This window comes from Silene latifolia, chromosome 5, assembly GCF_048544455.1.
Source record: "Silene latifolia isolate original U9 population chromosome 5, ASM4854445v1, whole genome shotgun sequence".
NCBI lineage: Eukaryota > Viridiplantae > Streptophyta > Magnoliopsida > Caryophyllales > Caryophyllaceae > Silene > Silene latifolia.
Window position 1 is genome coordinate 51,578,143 of NC_133530.1, and position 17,118 is coordinate 51,595,260.

The window sequence follows — 17,118 nt, forward strand, 5'->3', positions numbered from 1 at the left end:
CGGCCCAATTAGGTTTGAATTTTCCCCGTGGGTCAACAGGTAAAAGAGCTCTAACCGATTTGAGCACTAAGTCTCCTTCTTTGATGTTCCTGGGCCTAACCCTTTTGTTGAAAGCGCGTTTGATACGTGATTGATATGTTTGGACATTGTGCAAGGCGCGTAGCCTACATTCATTCAGGAGGATGAGTTCTTCATATCTATCCCTCTTCCAGTCGGCTTCTGGGATTTGACTTTCGAGTAAAATGCGCAAGGATGGTATCTCTAACTCGACTCGTTGTACAGTTTCCATTCCGTAAGTCAAATAGAAAGGAGTGGCACCGTGGGCGTCCTAACAGATGTGCGATATCCCCATAAATCAAAGGGTATCTTGCTTGGCCAATCTCGATAGTTGTCAATCATTTTCTTGAGAATTGTGACAACATTCTTGTTTGCAGCCTCTACCGTGCCATTAGTCTGTGGTCTATATGGCGAAGAGTGGTGATGTCTGATTTTGTACTTGGCTAGCAATTGCTCAGTCTCAGCTTGGAAATGTGATCCATTATAACTAATGATCTCATGTGGGCAACCATATCGACAGATGATGTTTTGTATGAATTTTGCCACGTTTTTAGTTGTGAGACTAGTGTAGGAAGCCACTTCTACCCATTTGGTGAAATAGTCAATTGGCACTAGGATAAAACAGTGACCTCCTGTTTCGGCTGGAGTTATCTTCCCGATTATGTCGATTCCCCAGGCATAAAATGGCCAAGGAGATGTCACTGTATAGAGCAACGAAGGAGGGACATGTTGTACATTCCCGAAGATTTGGCAATTGTGGTAATGTCTTACGTATTTGATGCAATCGGATTCCATTGTGGTCCAATAGTACCCCAAACGTGTGATTTTCTTTGCCATCATGGGCCCACTCATGTGAGGACCGAATTCTCCATCGTGGACTTCTTCCATCACTTTCCGTGCCTGTGAATGATCAAGGCAATGTAGGATTACACCAAGAGGTGTTCTTTTATACAAATCTCCTTGCATGAGAACGTATTGGGAAGCTAGTAGGCGTATAGCACGTTGTCCCCTCTTGTCCATATCCGGTGGATAGGTACCGTTGAGCTTGAAATTTAGGATTGCTTGGAACCAGGGTTCCTGTGCAATTTCCTCTTCGTCGGTGATTTGGTGGACATAAGCTGGCTCTGACCGTCGTTCGATACATAAAGGCATTTCCACCATGTTGTTTGGCATATTAATCAAAGATGCGAGTTTTGCAAGAGCATCCGCAAATTGATTTTCTTCCCGAGGTAGGTGTAGATATGTCACGTGATCAAAGAATTGAGCAACTTGGTCTATTCTGGCTTGATAAGGTGCTAAGCTCTCGCTTAGGATTTTCCAAGATCCCGTAACTTGGTTGATGATCAGGGATGAATCCCCATGTACTCGGAGGTTTTTAATGCCTAAGCTCACTACCGCTTGTAGTCCAATGAGACAAGCTTCGTATTCTGCAGCGTTATTTGTCACTTCGAAGTCGAGTTTGACAGAGATTGGTGTATGCTCACCTTCAGGAGAAATGAGCAACACTCCTATTCCAAATCCTCTTAAGTTTGATGCTCCATCAAAGTAAAGGTCCCAGGAGTCTACATCGGTTTGGAGTATATCCTCATCTGGAAATGGCCAAGTGTCTATTGTTTGTGCATCATTGATGGGATTCTCTGCGAAGAATTCGGCGACGACGCGCCCTTTTATTACTTTCAGAGGCACATACTTGAGATCGAACTCTGAGAGCATCAAAGTCCATCTTGCTAGACGTTCGTTGAGGACGGGTTTTTCGAAGAGGTATTTGACTGGATCCATTTTGGAGTATATTTTGATGGAGTAGCTAAGCATGTAATGGCGTAGCTTCTTCGTTGCCCACACAAGAGTGAGGCATGTCTTTTTGAGTTGTGAGTATTTGCACTCGTACTCCAAGAACTTCTTACTAAGGTAGTAGATAGCCCTTTCTTCACTTACTACAGTTTGAGCTAGCATGGCACCCATGGCTGTTTCTGTTACTGTGAGATATAAACCAAGAGGTTGATCTCGTTGAGGTGGCATGAGCACTGGTGGTTTAGCCAATATCTCCTTGATTCGATCAAATGCCTTTTGACAATCATCATCCCACATGGTGTGATCCGTTTTCTTGAGCTTCTTGAAGATAGGCTCGCAAATCATGGTGAGTTTCGATATGAATCGACTTATATATTGCACTTTTCCCAGGAATCCTCTGACTTCTTTTTCGGTTTGAGGTTATGGCATTTTGATCAGAGCCTTGATCTTGGAAGGGTCTATCTCTATACCTCGTTGGCTAACGACGTACCCCAGGAGTTTGCCAGATGTTACTCCGAATGTGCACTTCTGAGGATTGAGTCTCATGTTGTACTTTCGTAGCCTTGTGAAAAATTTACGAAGGTTTGCAATATGCCCTTCTCTATCCTTGGACTTGACAATCATGTCGTCTATGTATACCTCAACTTCTTTGTGTATCATGTCATGTAAAAGTGTAGTTGCGGTGCGTTGATATGTAGCTCCGGCGTTGATTAACCCAAACGGCATTACCGTATAGCAATAGGTTCCCCATTGAGTGACAAATGCGGTCTTATGCATGTCTTCTATGGCCATCTTGATTTGGTTATAACCCGCATACCCATCCATGAAGGATAGTAATGCGTGGTTTGCAGTATTGTCCACTAATATGTCAATATGTGGTAGAGGGAAGTCATCTTTAGGACTTGCTTTGTTTAAGTCCCTAAAATCAACACAAACACGGATTCTCCCATCCTTTTTGGGTACAAGTACTATGTTGGCTACCCAGTCAGAATACTCGGAAACTTTGATGAACCCGGCTTTGAATTGTTTGTCAACCTCTTCTTTAATCTTGAGAGCCCATTTCGTTCTCATTCGGCGAAGCTTCTGTTTCACAGGCTTGAAACCTGGCTTAATCGGAATTCTATGCTCGGCAATATCCCTGTCGATCCCTGGCATGTCTTTGTAGGACCAAACGAAGACGTCTTTGAACTCGTTTAGGAGGTCTATGAAATCGGCCCTTTCGGTAGAGCTCAAGGTAGTCCCTATCCTAAGTTCTTGGGGTTCTAGTTCGGTTCCTACATTGATGGGTTCGGTGTTCTCTATTACTGGTCCTCCTTCCCCTTCCTGTAGTATTTCTTTGGATACGTAGGGAGGTATTTCAATTGAGTCTGGGTCTTGGTCATCCTCAGTATCATCGTAAACAGAATTGCATTCAAGATAACACAAAGAGTAAGCAGAACCTGATTTATTCATATAAAAGTTTGAAAAAAGTTGAAACAAAGAAGCCATTTGATCTGTGGTCAGTGGCGGTAAAGGGACAGTGTTTGGGACATTTCCCGAACTACTGTTACTACTCGAGGCTAGGCTAGGAGAAATAAAGGGAATGGGGATGACGATAGGAGGAGACTCCCTCGTGACTTCTCTAGACTCTGACTCTGACTCCTGTGGGAAATAATCTGTATACATCCCTTTAAAAATGAGGACTGTAACGAATTTATGAGATGATACGAGTCATAAAACTAAATGCATAAACAAGATCGTAAAGGATTAAGAAATAACCTTTGGTCCTTGCTAATTCGGCCTAAGAACAATATCGCAATGATATTCGCCTATTAGTTGCACCCAAGATGCTCCGAGAAATGCCCCTCAAATTGCTAGAATGAGATCCCCAATTTCTGTAAATATTAGGGTTTATTTTTGTGTGGTTTTCTGATGAGAGAAATGATGAGCAAAAATTAGGTTAAGAGAAAATGATCTCCCTTTCACCTCTTATGCCAACCGAAAATGGGAGTGAATTAGGGAGATATAATCTTCCCTAATTCGGCCCATATCACCGAAATAAGGAGAATATTTTCCTTATTTTCGGTTATTCCAAAAATGTATAAAATGTTGTTAAATTGTCATCTAGTGAGGATCGAACCCATGACCTCTTGGTTTGTGTACCCTCACTATTACCACTATGACACATTCATCTTGTTGATATTAAATATAACCGATTACATTTAATTACGAATTAACAGATTAATTCGTCCAAGCTAACATTACATACATTTAATTAAATATAACTTATTATATTCAATGTTACGAATTGACAGTTAATTCGTCTCAACTAATATTATTTAATCTTCATTAAATAATTGTCTCATCAACACATTGACTAACTGTTTAGTCATATTAGACATCAATGTGATCATATTTCTATAACCACATCTCTCAAACACATCCTATAGGTGTGACCTTTAGGGACCAGTTGATCACCGCCATCTGTATGATAATAACGTCAAACTTTCTAGCAAGCCAACCGTTATTAGGTAAACGTTAATCAACTGATTAAATATACGAAGTATACCCTTGTGAACCTGTAAGAGATTTACAAATGTTATCACACTAATTTGTGGAGGACACAAGCTCAAACAAACTCCCACTTGTCCTCACAAGTGTATGTGCGATAACCGCTTCTCATATTCTAAAATTTCTCCCACTCAATGTAAAACAATTTGCAAATCCGTATTCACAAAGGTCGTATTTTACAAGCGATCATTATCAAGAGTGGTTTTCCCGACTAGAGAGTAACTTTTAACTGATAAACGAATCATCATTCGAGCATGGCCATGCATTTCAGTTACAACTCCTCGAGTGGCCCTAAGAAATAACTATACCTGATAAGGGTTGGATATTTTCCTCAACTCGAATCCTGCAGATGTAAGCACAGTATGAAATGACCCAGAAAAAATCTACTTAGCCTCCAGTTACGGCAGACCGTGAGAAAGAAACCAAAGTCACCCAAAAACCGCCTTAATCTCAAGAGACAGTCGATAGTCAAAAGAATCGACTCTAGGAACACAATGGATGTCCTATCCACGACCTGGCACCGAATGTTATTAAACATTTAGGACTCCATTACGTTGTCACAAAAAGTTGTCCTACGAGGTATCGTTATAATCTTGCATCTGTGATCGATCAGTCAACCGTTTGACTTATGGCTCGTTGAACCCACCATCAATCGACTGCACAATATAATAGCCGGAGTTATCAGCTCACATTGGCGATTACGGACCAAAACAAATATAATGTAATTCAGTTCACTTTGTGGCGTTCAATGTTGTCAGTACAATCCACATGAAAAACAAAATATTATATATAAAACGATGAAGTTATAAATAGTATATGAAAAAGATAATGTATCAAATCCATAATCAAGTACTACAACTCAGGAACACGTTTAATTCCCATGGAATTAACGTGCCCTACATGCTTATCATAATTCAACGATTCAGTAGTAGAATCTGCTACAACACTCTGTTTGGAACTTTTCGGTGATCGCAAAGACTATTAAGAGTGAAGACGAACCCGGACTGAGATTTTGAATCATCTCGATCCGTTTGGAAGCTAGCATCTGCGTAACCGATTGCGCATTGGTTAGTATCGCCTCCATAAGTCAATACCCAATCCTTAGTCCTCCGTAGGTACTTGAGGATGTTTTTGACAGCTATCCAGTATGTTTCACCTGGAGTCTTTTGGTACCGACTCGTCATACTTAATGCATATGCCACGTCTGGACGTGTGCATATCATGGCATACATGATCGATCCTATTGCAGATGCATAAGGAACACGACTCATGCGTTCAATCCCTTCAGGCGTCGTGGGTGACTGAGACTTGCTCAACTGCATCCCACATGTCATTGGAAGGTTCCCCTTCTTGGAGTTGGTCATGCTGAACCTCTCAAGAATCTTATCCAAATAAGACTCCTGACTAAGTGATAACGTCCGTCGTGAGCTATCTCGGTAGTTACGGATTCCCAAAATGCGTTGTGCCTCACCCATATCTTTCATCTGGAAATGGTTCTTCAACCATTCTTTTACCGAAGATAGGAGAGGAATGTCATTCCCAATCAGGAGTATGTCATCGACATACAATATCAAGAATACAATCTTGCTCCCACTCGACTTGATATATAAGCATGGTTCTTCGACCGATCGAGTAAAACCATACTCTTTTATCACCTGGTCGAAACGATGATTCCAACTCCGAGAAGCTTGCTTAAGTCCATAAATGGAACGCTTAAGCTTGCATACTTTCTTAGGATGTTCAGGATCTATGAAGCCTTCGGGTTGCACCATGTACAACTCTTCCTCCAAATAACCGTTTAAGAAGGCGGTTTTCACATTCATTTGCCAAATTTCATAATCATGAAAAGCGGCAATCGCTAAGATTATTCGAATGGATTGTAGCATGACTACAGGTGCAAAAATCTCATCATAATGCAATCCGTGCACTTGAGTGAAACCTTTTGCCACAAGTCGTGCCTTATAGGTATCCTGGTTTGCGCGTTCTGAACGCTTTATTTTGTAAAGCCATTTGCCTTTGTAGAGGTTTTACCTTATTAGGTAAATCAACTAGATCCCATACGTCATTCTCATACATGGAGTCCATCTCGGATTGCATGGCTTCGAGCCATAGCTTTGAGTCGGAACAGGTCATAGCACCTTTATAGGTAACGGGTTCATTACACTCTAGGAGTAAAACGTCATTCTCCTCGACCATACCAATGTATCTGTCCGGAGGATGAGAGACTCTACCCGACCTCCTAGGTTCCTCAGGAATATTAACCGTATCATCAGTTGGAGGAACCACTTCCTCCATCTGTTCCCCGGTTGTTGGTTCTGGAATCTCCGACAGCTCGAAGGTTCTATTACTCGTCTTGTTCTCAAGAAATTCTTTCTCTAAGAACGTTGCACTGGCCGCAACAAAAACTCGATGTTCGGTAGGCGAATAGAAGTAATGACCAAATGTCCCTTTTTGGATAACCTATAAAGTATGTCTTGACCGATCGCGGGCCGAGCTTATCCTCGTGTCTCCACTTAACATAAGCCTCGCAGCCCAAAACCCGAATAAAGGACAAGTTAGGGACCGTTCCCTTCCACATTTCATATGGAGACTTGTCGACAGCTTTAGTCGGACTTCGGTTAAGTATAAGAGCAGCTGACAAAAGAGCATAACCCCATAATGAATCAGGCACTACCGTGTGACTCATCATGGATCGAACCATATCAGGTAAGGTTCGATTTCTCCGTTCGGACACACCATTTAATTGAGGTGTTCCGGTGGAGTTAATCGTAGAATGATTCCACGAGTCTTTAAGGTGTTGATCAAACTCATTTGAAAGATATTCGCCACCCCGATCTGAACGGAGTGCTTTAACCTTTCTACCTAGTTGGTTCTGAACCCTGTTCTGGTATTCCTTGAATTTCTCAAAGGACTCACTTTATGCTTCATTAAGTAGATATATCCGTATCTACTCAAATCGTCCGTGAAAGTGATAAAATATCTATAGCCATCTCTAGCGGTAATTGACATAGGTCCACAAACATCAGTATGTATGAGTCCTAATAGGTCACTAACGCGCATTCCTACACCTTTGAAGGAAATTCGAGTCATCTTGCCAATGAGACATGATTCACACGTGCCATATGTAGAAAATTCGAATGTGGGAATAGTCCCATTATCGACGAGTTTCTTTACACGTTTCTCATTTATGTGTCCCATTCTACAATGCCATATATAGGTTTGATCTTTGTCACCAACCTTTAATTTCTTATTATTCACGTGTAATACTTCCGTGGTTTGGTCTAAGATGTAAATTCCATTCATGGAAACTGCTTTGCCATAAATTATTTCATAAAAAGAAAATACAGCTATTATCCTTTATTGAAAATGCAAAACCGTCTATATCAAGTACGGAAATAGAAATACAGTCCTTAGATAAACTGGGTACATAGTAACAGTTATAAAAATAACTCAAAACCACTAGGGAGTTGGATTACGTATGTTCCCTTCGAGACTGCAGCAACTCGTGCTCCATTCCCGACTCGCAGGTCCACATCACCCTTTGCGAGAGGTGTGATGTTCTTTAGTCCCCACAAATGATTACACAGATGAGAACCACAACCAGTATCTAGTACCCAAGTTCCGAAACTTGCATGGTTAATCTCAATCATATGAATATAAGATGACATACCAACAGGAGCGACGCGGCCTGCTTTGATGTCCTCACGGTAGACGGGACAGTTCCTCCTCCAATGTCCAATCTTGTGATAATGGTGGCACTCAATGTCACTGCCCTTGCTCTTTGCCTTGCCCTGTGAGCCACTAGTCTCACCAGGCGCACTCTTACCGTTTCCTGGCTTCTTAAACTTTGGCTTACCTACAGCTAGGTCGCCATGAGCCTTGCCCTTACCTTTGAACTGAACCTGCATTTACCTGAAGATCTTGAAATGAACCTGTTCAGGGCTGCTACCTTTCCAGCTAGTCTTTGAACATCTTTGGGCTTCTCAGGCGACTCTAATTGTAAGAAAGCTTTGATCTGCTCGATGCTGGCCTCTATCCCTCTTTGAGTTACAATATAGCCAAAGAATTTGCCAGAAGATACTCCGAAGGTGCATTTAGATGGGTTTAGCTTCTTTTTGTATTCCCTGAGGGCGCTGAATGTTTCTGCCAGGTGCCGCATGTGATATCTGGCTTTCTATGATTTCACCACCATGTCATCAATATATACCTCCATAGTTCTTCCGATCTGCTCTTTGAACATGCGGTTAACCAACCTTTGATACGTGGAGCCTGCGTTCTTTAGGCCGAATGGCATGACGTTGTAGCAATATATTCCTCTTTTGGACATGAATTCCGTCTTCTCTTGATCTACAGGATCCATCTTAATCTGATTGTATCCACTCCATGCGTCCAGGAATGTTAACATCTCATGTCCAGCTGTCGCATCTACCATGGCGTCGATATGAGGCAGCGGGAGGGGATCTTTAGGGCATGCCTTGTTGAGGTCGGTGAAGTCCACACATACTCTCCACTTCCCATTCTTCTTAGGCACCACCACTACGTTAGACAGCCATTCTGGATATTTTACTTCTCTTATTTTCTTTGCTGCCAACAGACTATCTACCTCTTGATTGATCACCTTGTTTCTTTCCACTGCAAAGTTTCTTCTTCTCTGCTGGATGGGTTTACACTTTGGGTCCACACTAAGCTTATGTGTTATGATGGACGGGTCTATTCCTATCATGTCATCATGTGACCATGCAAAACAATCCACGTTATCCTGTAGGAACTTGATTAGTTGCCGTCTCAAGCTTCCTGTGCATCCTGCTCCAATGAGCACAATTCTTTCTGGGTGCAGCTTGTCCAGGTTGATTTGATCCAGCTCTTCTGCTGGGGGTTCGATGTATTCGTCCTGGACATGCTGCTTCTGTAATTGTTATGCGGGAGGGCTAACAGTGCACTTAAGTGCCTTTTTATAGCAGCCTCTAGCTTCCTCCTAATCTCCTCTTATTGTTTCTACTCCCAATGGCGTGGGGACCTTTATGCAATGGTGATATGTTGAGGGGACTGCTTTCATCTGGTGCAGCCATGGTCTTCCCAAGATGACATTGTAGGTGGAGGGGCCGTCTATAACCAGGTACCTGACTTGCTTGTTGACTCCTCCCACATAGGTTGGGATGACTATCTCGCCCAATGAGTAGGCTGTTTCCCCACTGAAGCCTACTAGCGGAATAGTCTTCTTCTGCAAATCCTTCTCGCTGAATCCCATGTTTTCTATGGTTTTCAGCATGATTAGGTTGACTGAGCTTCCTGTATCTACCAAGACCTTCTTAACTATGCAATTGGCCATTGATAAGGTGATAATAAGTGCGTCATGATGTACTCGTTCGTCGTATGTATCTCCTTCATCAAAGCGACACCAGTAGATCGGCGTGAGAAAGTGCAAGAATTGGTGGGGCATGTCTCCTTTATTCTCGGTGGCACGTCTCTTGGCTGCTGAGTATGTCAGTCCGCTTAAGTCTAAGCCGCCTGTTATCACGTTTATGATTTTGGTGATTGTGGGTGGGTTTGCAGGCTTGGCGGAGCCTACCTTATCCTGCTGCTTGCCCCCACGTGGTAATAGGTGGTTCAGCTTTCCTTACTCATACAGGCGCTTGATCTCTCTTCGTAATGTGTAGCAATCCTCAGTGTTGTGCCCAATATCACGGTGGAACTCGCACTTCTTCTTGCTATCCTGACTCCATCACAGTGTTGTAGCAATCCTCCATCACAATGTGTAGCAATCCTCAGTGTTGTGCCCAATATCACAGTGTTGTAGCAATTCTCCATGCTTGCTCTCCCACTGGTGGATTGGGCCACCTGACTCCATCTCCCATCTCCCTGAGTGCCTTCAAGATTCCCCTGATACCTGTAGTGAATCCATATTCTGCCAGAGTAGGGAGTTGCTGATTTTCCTCGATTCTGTTGACTCCCCTTCCATATAGCTTGTACCTCTCGTCCTTATTGCTGGTGGTTTGCTTTCTTCCCGATTTCTCCACGGCTGAGGTACTAGAAATGCTTGGCGTGCTAAGTAAGCTAGCTCTGGCTAGGATATCTTCCTCCAATCTGATTGCGGCAGCTGCCTTCTCCTGCACTGCCTCGAAACTATGGCAGGGATGTATAGTTAGCTTCTTGTATAGGTCGGAGTCGTGGTGGAGGCCTCTTCTGAAGGCTTCTACTGCTGTTAAAACATCGCACTCTCGTACTGCTACCTTCTCATTGTTGAATCTAGTATTGTACTCTCCAATGGTCTCTCCTACCTCTTGGACGATCCTGTACAGGTCTCCTGCGTGCTTCTGTGGTTTTCTGCTGCTTGCGAACTATTGAGTAAATGTGTTCACCAATTCAGCAAATGTAGATATCGACCAGTTGGGCATGCTCACAAACCATCGAAGTGCCGGTCCTGCTAGGGTGGACCCAAATCCTTTGCACATGCAAGCCTCCTTGACTTGCCCTACGGCTGTTACTGTCATCATCTTCTGCTTGTACTGGCTTATAAGGTTAAAGGGATCTGCTGTGCCGTCAAAGAGAGGCATATTTGGATTTGTGAATCCCTTTGGCATGGCAGTGATGGATATGGTGTCCACGAATGGTGAGTCGGCATACCTGTCTAGTGCTGCTTTTTCGAGTGGGGTGGCGACCTTGGGACCCCGCTCGTATTTCTTTTAACTCAATCATCTTGATTTGTTATCTTGCTGAATGCGGGGCCCTTTGTCGTTTGCCGCTTTCTTTGGTTCAATATCGCCTCCCGATCCGAGCTCTTGAAGGTTACGATGTGTTCAGTGCTAGAGGAGTTGTTGTAACGATTTGTCCCCTGCCCGATTCACTTGTTGGTTTGACTCGGATCCTGCTCTAGGTGTCTGATCGATCGTGGCGGGGCTTCTGACGGGGATGCCACTTGCTCGTGCTTCCACACAGCTGGCCGCAGGCCAATTACCCGGCGTGAGGTATCCCAGCCCTTGTGGGGTTATCCTTCCATCTGATGGTATTGTGGACATATCCAATCGGTTATCATTTCGGCGGTATCGTCGAAGTGGATTCTGTTGCTGATGCCCCCTGCGTCGGATCTACTAGTGGATACCTTCCCACGTCCGCCCGCTTCTTTGGGGTGGCGGATCTATTTGTTTGGGATGTCTATCTGTGCCCAGAGCTCTCTGTCCCTCTTTCTTGCTTCAGCTGCAACTTTCTTCTGGTCTTCTCTCATGTTTTCCATGGCTTTCTGAAGATTTTCTACGCCAGTGAGTAAGATTTGTGTGGGACTAGGTGGCGGGGTGAGGTCGAACTTCTTTGCTCCCTTATCCGATCCGGCTTGGGCCGCGACGGCAGGAGTCCTAGGAGGTAGAGAGGTTTTTCTTTGTAGGTATGATTCTTGAGGTGTGTCCGGAGTCGTGTAGCCACTGTTTATGTTGGGTTTTGAGTAGAGGGCGGTGGTGGCGATGGTTGTCTGCTCCCTGACACGGCGTCCGATGCTTGCTTATCCATTGTGTATCTAGAGTATCAACGATTGACGACCACAATGCCCCACGATGGGCGCCAAAATGTTTAGGTATTTTTTACCGAATTGATTGATTAGGGTCAATGCGGTCTTACTCGTTGGTTGATCGTATGATTGTCCATATGTTGATAAGTAAATAGAGAAATAAAATACGTAATGTAAATTGACACGTAAGATTTGGTGACGCGGAAAACCCAATGTGGGAACAACCGGGGGAGGGACGGTACCCTGCCAAATATTGCACTATACTTGAATAGGAGGATGATTACAATTGAAACGTAAAGCTAATCCTGCTGGCGCGAGGCGTCAGGCCAGCAAGATCTTGGACGGATGTATATTTGGGTATAAGAATATGCTTGATGCGTGTCATTTATATGATGTTTTACACCCTACTTTACACGCATTTCAGAGCTCAATTGAGTAGTTTATGCTGCTATTTCCCTTGTTTCGTGTATTTCTTCCTTTTCTTGTGATTTTGTAGGAATATGAAGATTTCAGTGGAAAATAAGCCGAATCCGTCCCTAAGTACTTAGCATTGCATTTGACATGGAGTATTGACTCGAGGAATGAGCTTGGTGCGCGTTTCAAAGCCTAAAGATAGCAAAAGCAAGGGTGCGTACGAGTTTAACAAGCAAAGAAGCATTTCACGATATTGCAGCCTCGTTCATATGGCTATATCTCGAGTTCTAGAGCAGATAATCGAGTGATTCCAATTGGATGTGAAAACTTATCCTCTTAGCTTTCCAACGCCGCATAGAACGCCTGATTTTACCAAGTAACGAAGAAATGGCAGCTGTTTTAAGATCGGTGCGCGCTGCAGGAATCGTCAGAATGCAATTCTGTACAACACCTTTGGTCGATCGACTGGGTACTATGGTCGATCGAACACTCCACGAGCTTTTGCGCAAGTTAAAAGATCGAGAATTCCAAAGCCCATTGTGATTAGGTTTAGGAATAAAGGTTACGCAGGATTATATCTATATAATGTATCCTTAGTTTTCAGAATTCATTCAGTTTTTGATCATCAAGTTCTACAGATACATTAGTTTAGATTATTTCCGTTAATAAAGTCTCTAGTTTCGCATTCGGTTTTCGATCTTCTCCTTTCAATTCCTTTACACGGTAACTTCTGTTCCTTTATTCAGTTTTACTGCTTTCCTTCGTAGTATAAGAATTGCTAGGTTAGATCTCCCGAAGCCAAATTTATCGTTTTTTGTTAATTGTTCATTTTATTAATTCAAGTATGAATTCGTTAGCTTTAATTGTTGATTTTGTTGCTTCCATTATTTCTAGTATGAGTAGCTAAGTACCCTTTGCTAAGATGTAGGGGATCTACGAAGTAGATGGCATAAATTATAGGCGATTTTGATTCACGGCATGGTCGATCGACCGGTATCCATGGTCGATCGACTGGTTACGCGTCTGGTTTTGCTTTGTTTGTTTCGTTAAGTGCTTTATCTTTCAATGAGACCGAAAGGAGACTTGATAGATGCTTAAACTTGACCATCCCATAGATCGAGAGATAGGAATGGACAATAATTAACAAATTAAAACGACTAAATTGTTAAGATCGAGAGATAACGCGATTTAGTTTGCATTAGGAATCATTAATCAAGAACGAGAGTTAGCATTAATGAGACTTAGGGAATAGTAGCATAGGCCGAGAGGTAGCTACTATTTAACATGGACCGAGAGGACTTGTTTTCCCCCATCCTTCGCGACCGTATTTCGAAGTTACCTAGGATTATGTGCCATCGCAGCTATAGTGAACCGACCGTCTTAGCATTTCTTTTATCATAGTTTACACCTTTTGCAACTTTTATTTATTTATTTAATTTATGTTATTAGTTTTAGAATTTAATCACATCAAAACCCCCACAACTGTTACCCGACAGACTAAAATATATAGCAACTATTATCTCCCTACCTCCCTGCGGATCGACCCTTACTACCACTTGCTAGTTGTAGTTTGGTATTATAAATATTATTTTTGGTACTCACTTCGACAGGTATCAATGCTAATGTCTTGATGTGAGTATGTGTGTGGATGCGTTGTTGAATGTCCTTCTTGATTTGCTTCCTTGGCTATTTATAGGGTGAGAACCCTAGATATGTCCTACTTTGATTATGGAAAGGAGATATAATTTCCATAAGAACTCTTTCCATACTTGGCCGCCTTCCCCGATTCTCCCTGATCTCCCTAACTTCTCCCTAACGCGTCTTTCCTTAATCCGGACGTCTCCTCTGTTGGGCCCCCTGGTCTTCTTTCAGCCCGTTCCCCCTATTCCTAATCACGGGCTTCCTTCCTCCTTATCACTCCTCCCATAGCCTTTTATTTTATTAAGTGGGCCTTCCTTATTATGCTATTTTTAGCCCAAACACCATAATGAGTGCATATTTCATGAGTCAAACTTATCTACGACATATTCAACAAGATATTACCTATTTCCTTCAATCCATCCAGGGAAAGGATCTTGATATGTACTTTCAATGACACTAGGACCAAGGATGACGACTGGGAAATCGCCTCCTACACTATTCAGTAACATCTCTCCCATGGCCTTGGTGAACCCATAAGTATCTAGCCAACCATATTTCCTAGACCTGGAGTTGAACAAATATATTAATGTTCATCTAAATGCACACACTGACATACATGTCAGTTGGCCTAATTCATTTTTACTACCAGTTACTATAAAATCCGATTAAATAACCACATAAATTAAAAAATTATACACCTGTATACTGATTCTGTGTGGAGAAGAAGTACCTCTCTAGTCCTAACTCTTTCATCTTTTGAGACACTTTTTTCACTTCAAATTCTTTTGCTAAGCTAGGAGCTAATTCCAGCTCTTTTGCAACATCAAATGAAGGGACTGAACTTGATGAATTTCCGTTGACGACATTTCTGCCATTAACACTCTCCCCAGACTTAAATGACCTCTCCATGATCTTTCCTTGTCTTTGACCATTCACATAAGTTGCATTTCGGAGAGTTATAATAATTGATATTTGCCATCACAGCCAACTTTTATTTTATTAAAATTTGTGGCATAATCACTGGTAAGTGTTACCTGTTAATACTTGCAGGAAGAGCTTGAGTTTCTTGCAGGTCTTTGCAAAGGTCATAGCACGGCCAGGTCCACCAGTGTTAATATTAATTGAAACATCATACCTGGTTTATAACGAAATCCTTAGTTATCATTGCAACCGACTTAAGTTTCAGAAAGAGAAGAAATCTAGTTAGAGAAGAGGTTATTACACACAAAGAAAATGCAAGTTTGACAAAGGATGTACAGTGTACTTACCTTTCATGAAAGTTTGTATTGGCAGCAGAGTTCACAATAACATCTACATCTTCAGCAATCATACTCATAGACGATTTGTCTAGCTCAATATTGGATTCACATGTATTTCCAGCCACCGGGATTAACTTGCTTAGCATGAAAGCTTCATATGCCTTGCCATGAATTTGTCGGAGACTTGAAAATTTCTGTGTTTATGATCTTTTTAACAATATGAAAACCTTATTAAGCACACACTAAACAAAAACTATGTCATCTTTGTGAAAGCAGGCATTCAGTAAAATATCGAATACCTCATTTTTCAGTCTTTCTTGTGCAGCTTCTTGGGTCTTTGCTCGGATCAAGACATAAATCTTACCGACAGAAGGCTCTGTCCTTAAGAGCTTTTCTATTAGAACTGCATATACAATACAAAGCCACCGAAAAGAGTTAACAGAATGTACCAAAATGTCAAATTATGGGTTTGACGCTTTGAGATCCTTATTTCTGCAAGAGAAGTACTTGCTTCATTTTTGTCAGATTTATTTATATATTTTGTTGATTTAAAATATTTTATTTACGTGTCCTATAGCATTATGTGATCCTCATGCATCTTAAAATTTTAAGGAAAATGAGAAAATAAGGTAGAACACCTTTAGCTAAAAATCCAGTTGCGCCTGTGATAAAGAAATTCTTTCCTTTGAGGAACTTAACTATCCCAATGCCTTCTTGTCCTTGTACTAAAGAAGAAATCGCTGACCCATTATCTATCACTACGTCCTTAGCCACGAGCTCCATGGAGCTGTTACCGTTTGGAGTGATCACCATGCTGCTACTTGATTTTATTATAGTTGGTCCATGACCTGTAGAGAAGAAGCCTCATCAGCAACTAAGACAACAAACAATGCAGCAATTAATGAGCAAGTACAAAGGACACCCTATAATCCAAAGAAGAACAAATAGGGGTCATTAGTTTATGCTAGAGTTAGCTGGTACATAGTTTTATCCAGTACAAGGTTGCGTCCATTGGTCCTTGTCTAAAATTTAGTTGTGAATGTGTATATACTTCACACTGTCATTGTACTCCATTATTCAATTAATACAATCATAAAGGACTTCTTCTCTCAACATTCAATTTCTTCTACATCCTATGCTCATCTTAAATTCAATATGGTATCAGAGCCATATGGATGAGGAGACAGATACGCGGAGTGCATTTATGCAAACTCAACCAACTTTGTACTTCAATTTTCCTATTTAAGCAGTTGAGTTCTCTGCTTCACAAACACAACAAACTCAACAAACTTTTATTACACAGAATAACTTCAATCAAATGACAAACACCATAATTCCTGAAAATCCTTTTCACAACACTGAAACCACCAACACTAAAATTTCCAGCACTGCTCCATTTACCATGGATCCAACTGATCCCATCTACCTGCACCCAGCTGAAAGCACTCACCCTCTAATGGTGGATACTAAGCTGTCAGGTATCGAGAATTACGTGGAATGGAAAAGGCAAATGGAGATTGCCATCTGTTCCAAAAGAAAAGTAGGATTCCTGACTGGTGTGGTCAAAAGATCTACCAATGATCCCCTCGAGAAGAAGCGACTTGGGACACGCAATCGCTTGCTCATCACCGGATCTGCACAATGTGGAGCTTCCCATCAAACGATCTGTTATGTACTCCAAGACTGCTAAGGAGATCTGGGATTACCTTCAAACCCAGTTCTCTGTGAGCAATGGAGCAAGAAAGTTTAGGCTCAACAGGGAGCTTGATGATCTAACTCAAGGAGACAAGTCAATCAATGAGTACTTCACTGAACTCAGGATACTGTGGCAAAATCTTGAGATCATGTGTGACTGGCCACCAATCACACAAGTCACTCCTGAAGTGAATGTTTGGTTGGATGCTCAGT

The 17,118-nt window shown here is 42.1% G+C and overlaps 1 protein-coding gene and 1 pseudogene across 1 annotated transcript; both read right to left on the bottom strand.

Moving 5' to 3' along the window:
* Positions 1-14,349: 14,349 nt before the first annotated feature.
* LOC141655358 (fatty acyl-CoA reductase 2, chloroplastic-like) lies at positions 14,350-14,860 on the bottom strand. Its single transcript, XM_074462444.1, has 2 exons — positions 14,682-14,860; positions 14,350-14,515 (listed from the first exon to the last, which is right to left on the bottom strand). Exons 1-2 carry the CDS (start codon positions 14,858-14,860, stop codon positions 14,350-14,352), a joined length of 345 nt encoding a protein of 114 aa, XP_074318545.1.
* Positions 14,684-16,867, bottom strand: LOC141655360 (fatty acyl-CoA reductase 2, chloroplastic-like; annotated as a pseudogene).
* Between the last annotated feature and the right edge of the window lie 251 nt (positions 16,868-17,118).

Coding starts and splice junctions, on each gene's coding strand:
- LOC141655358 (XM_074462444.1), bottom strand. CDS start 14,860: ATGGAGAGGTCATTTAAGTCTGGGGAGAGTGTTAATGGCAGAAATGTC. Junction 14,516..14,681: donor AAAGAGTTAGGACTAGAGAG/GTACTTCTTCTC, acceptor GTTCAACTCCAG/GTCTAGGAAATATGGTTGGC.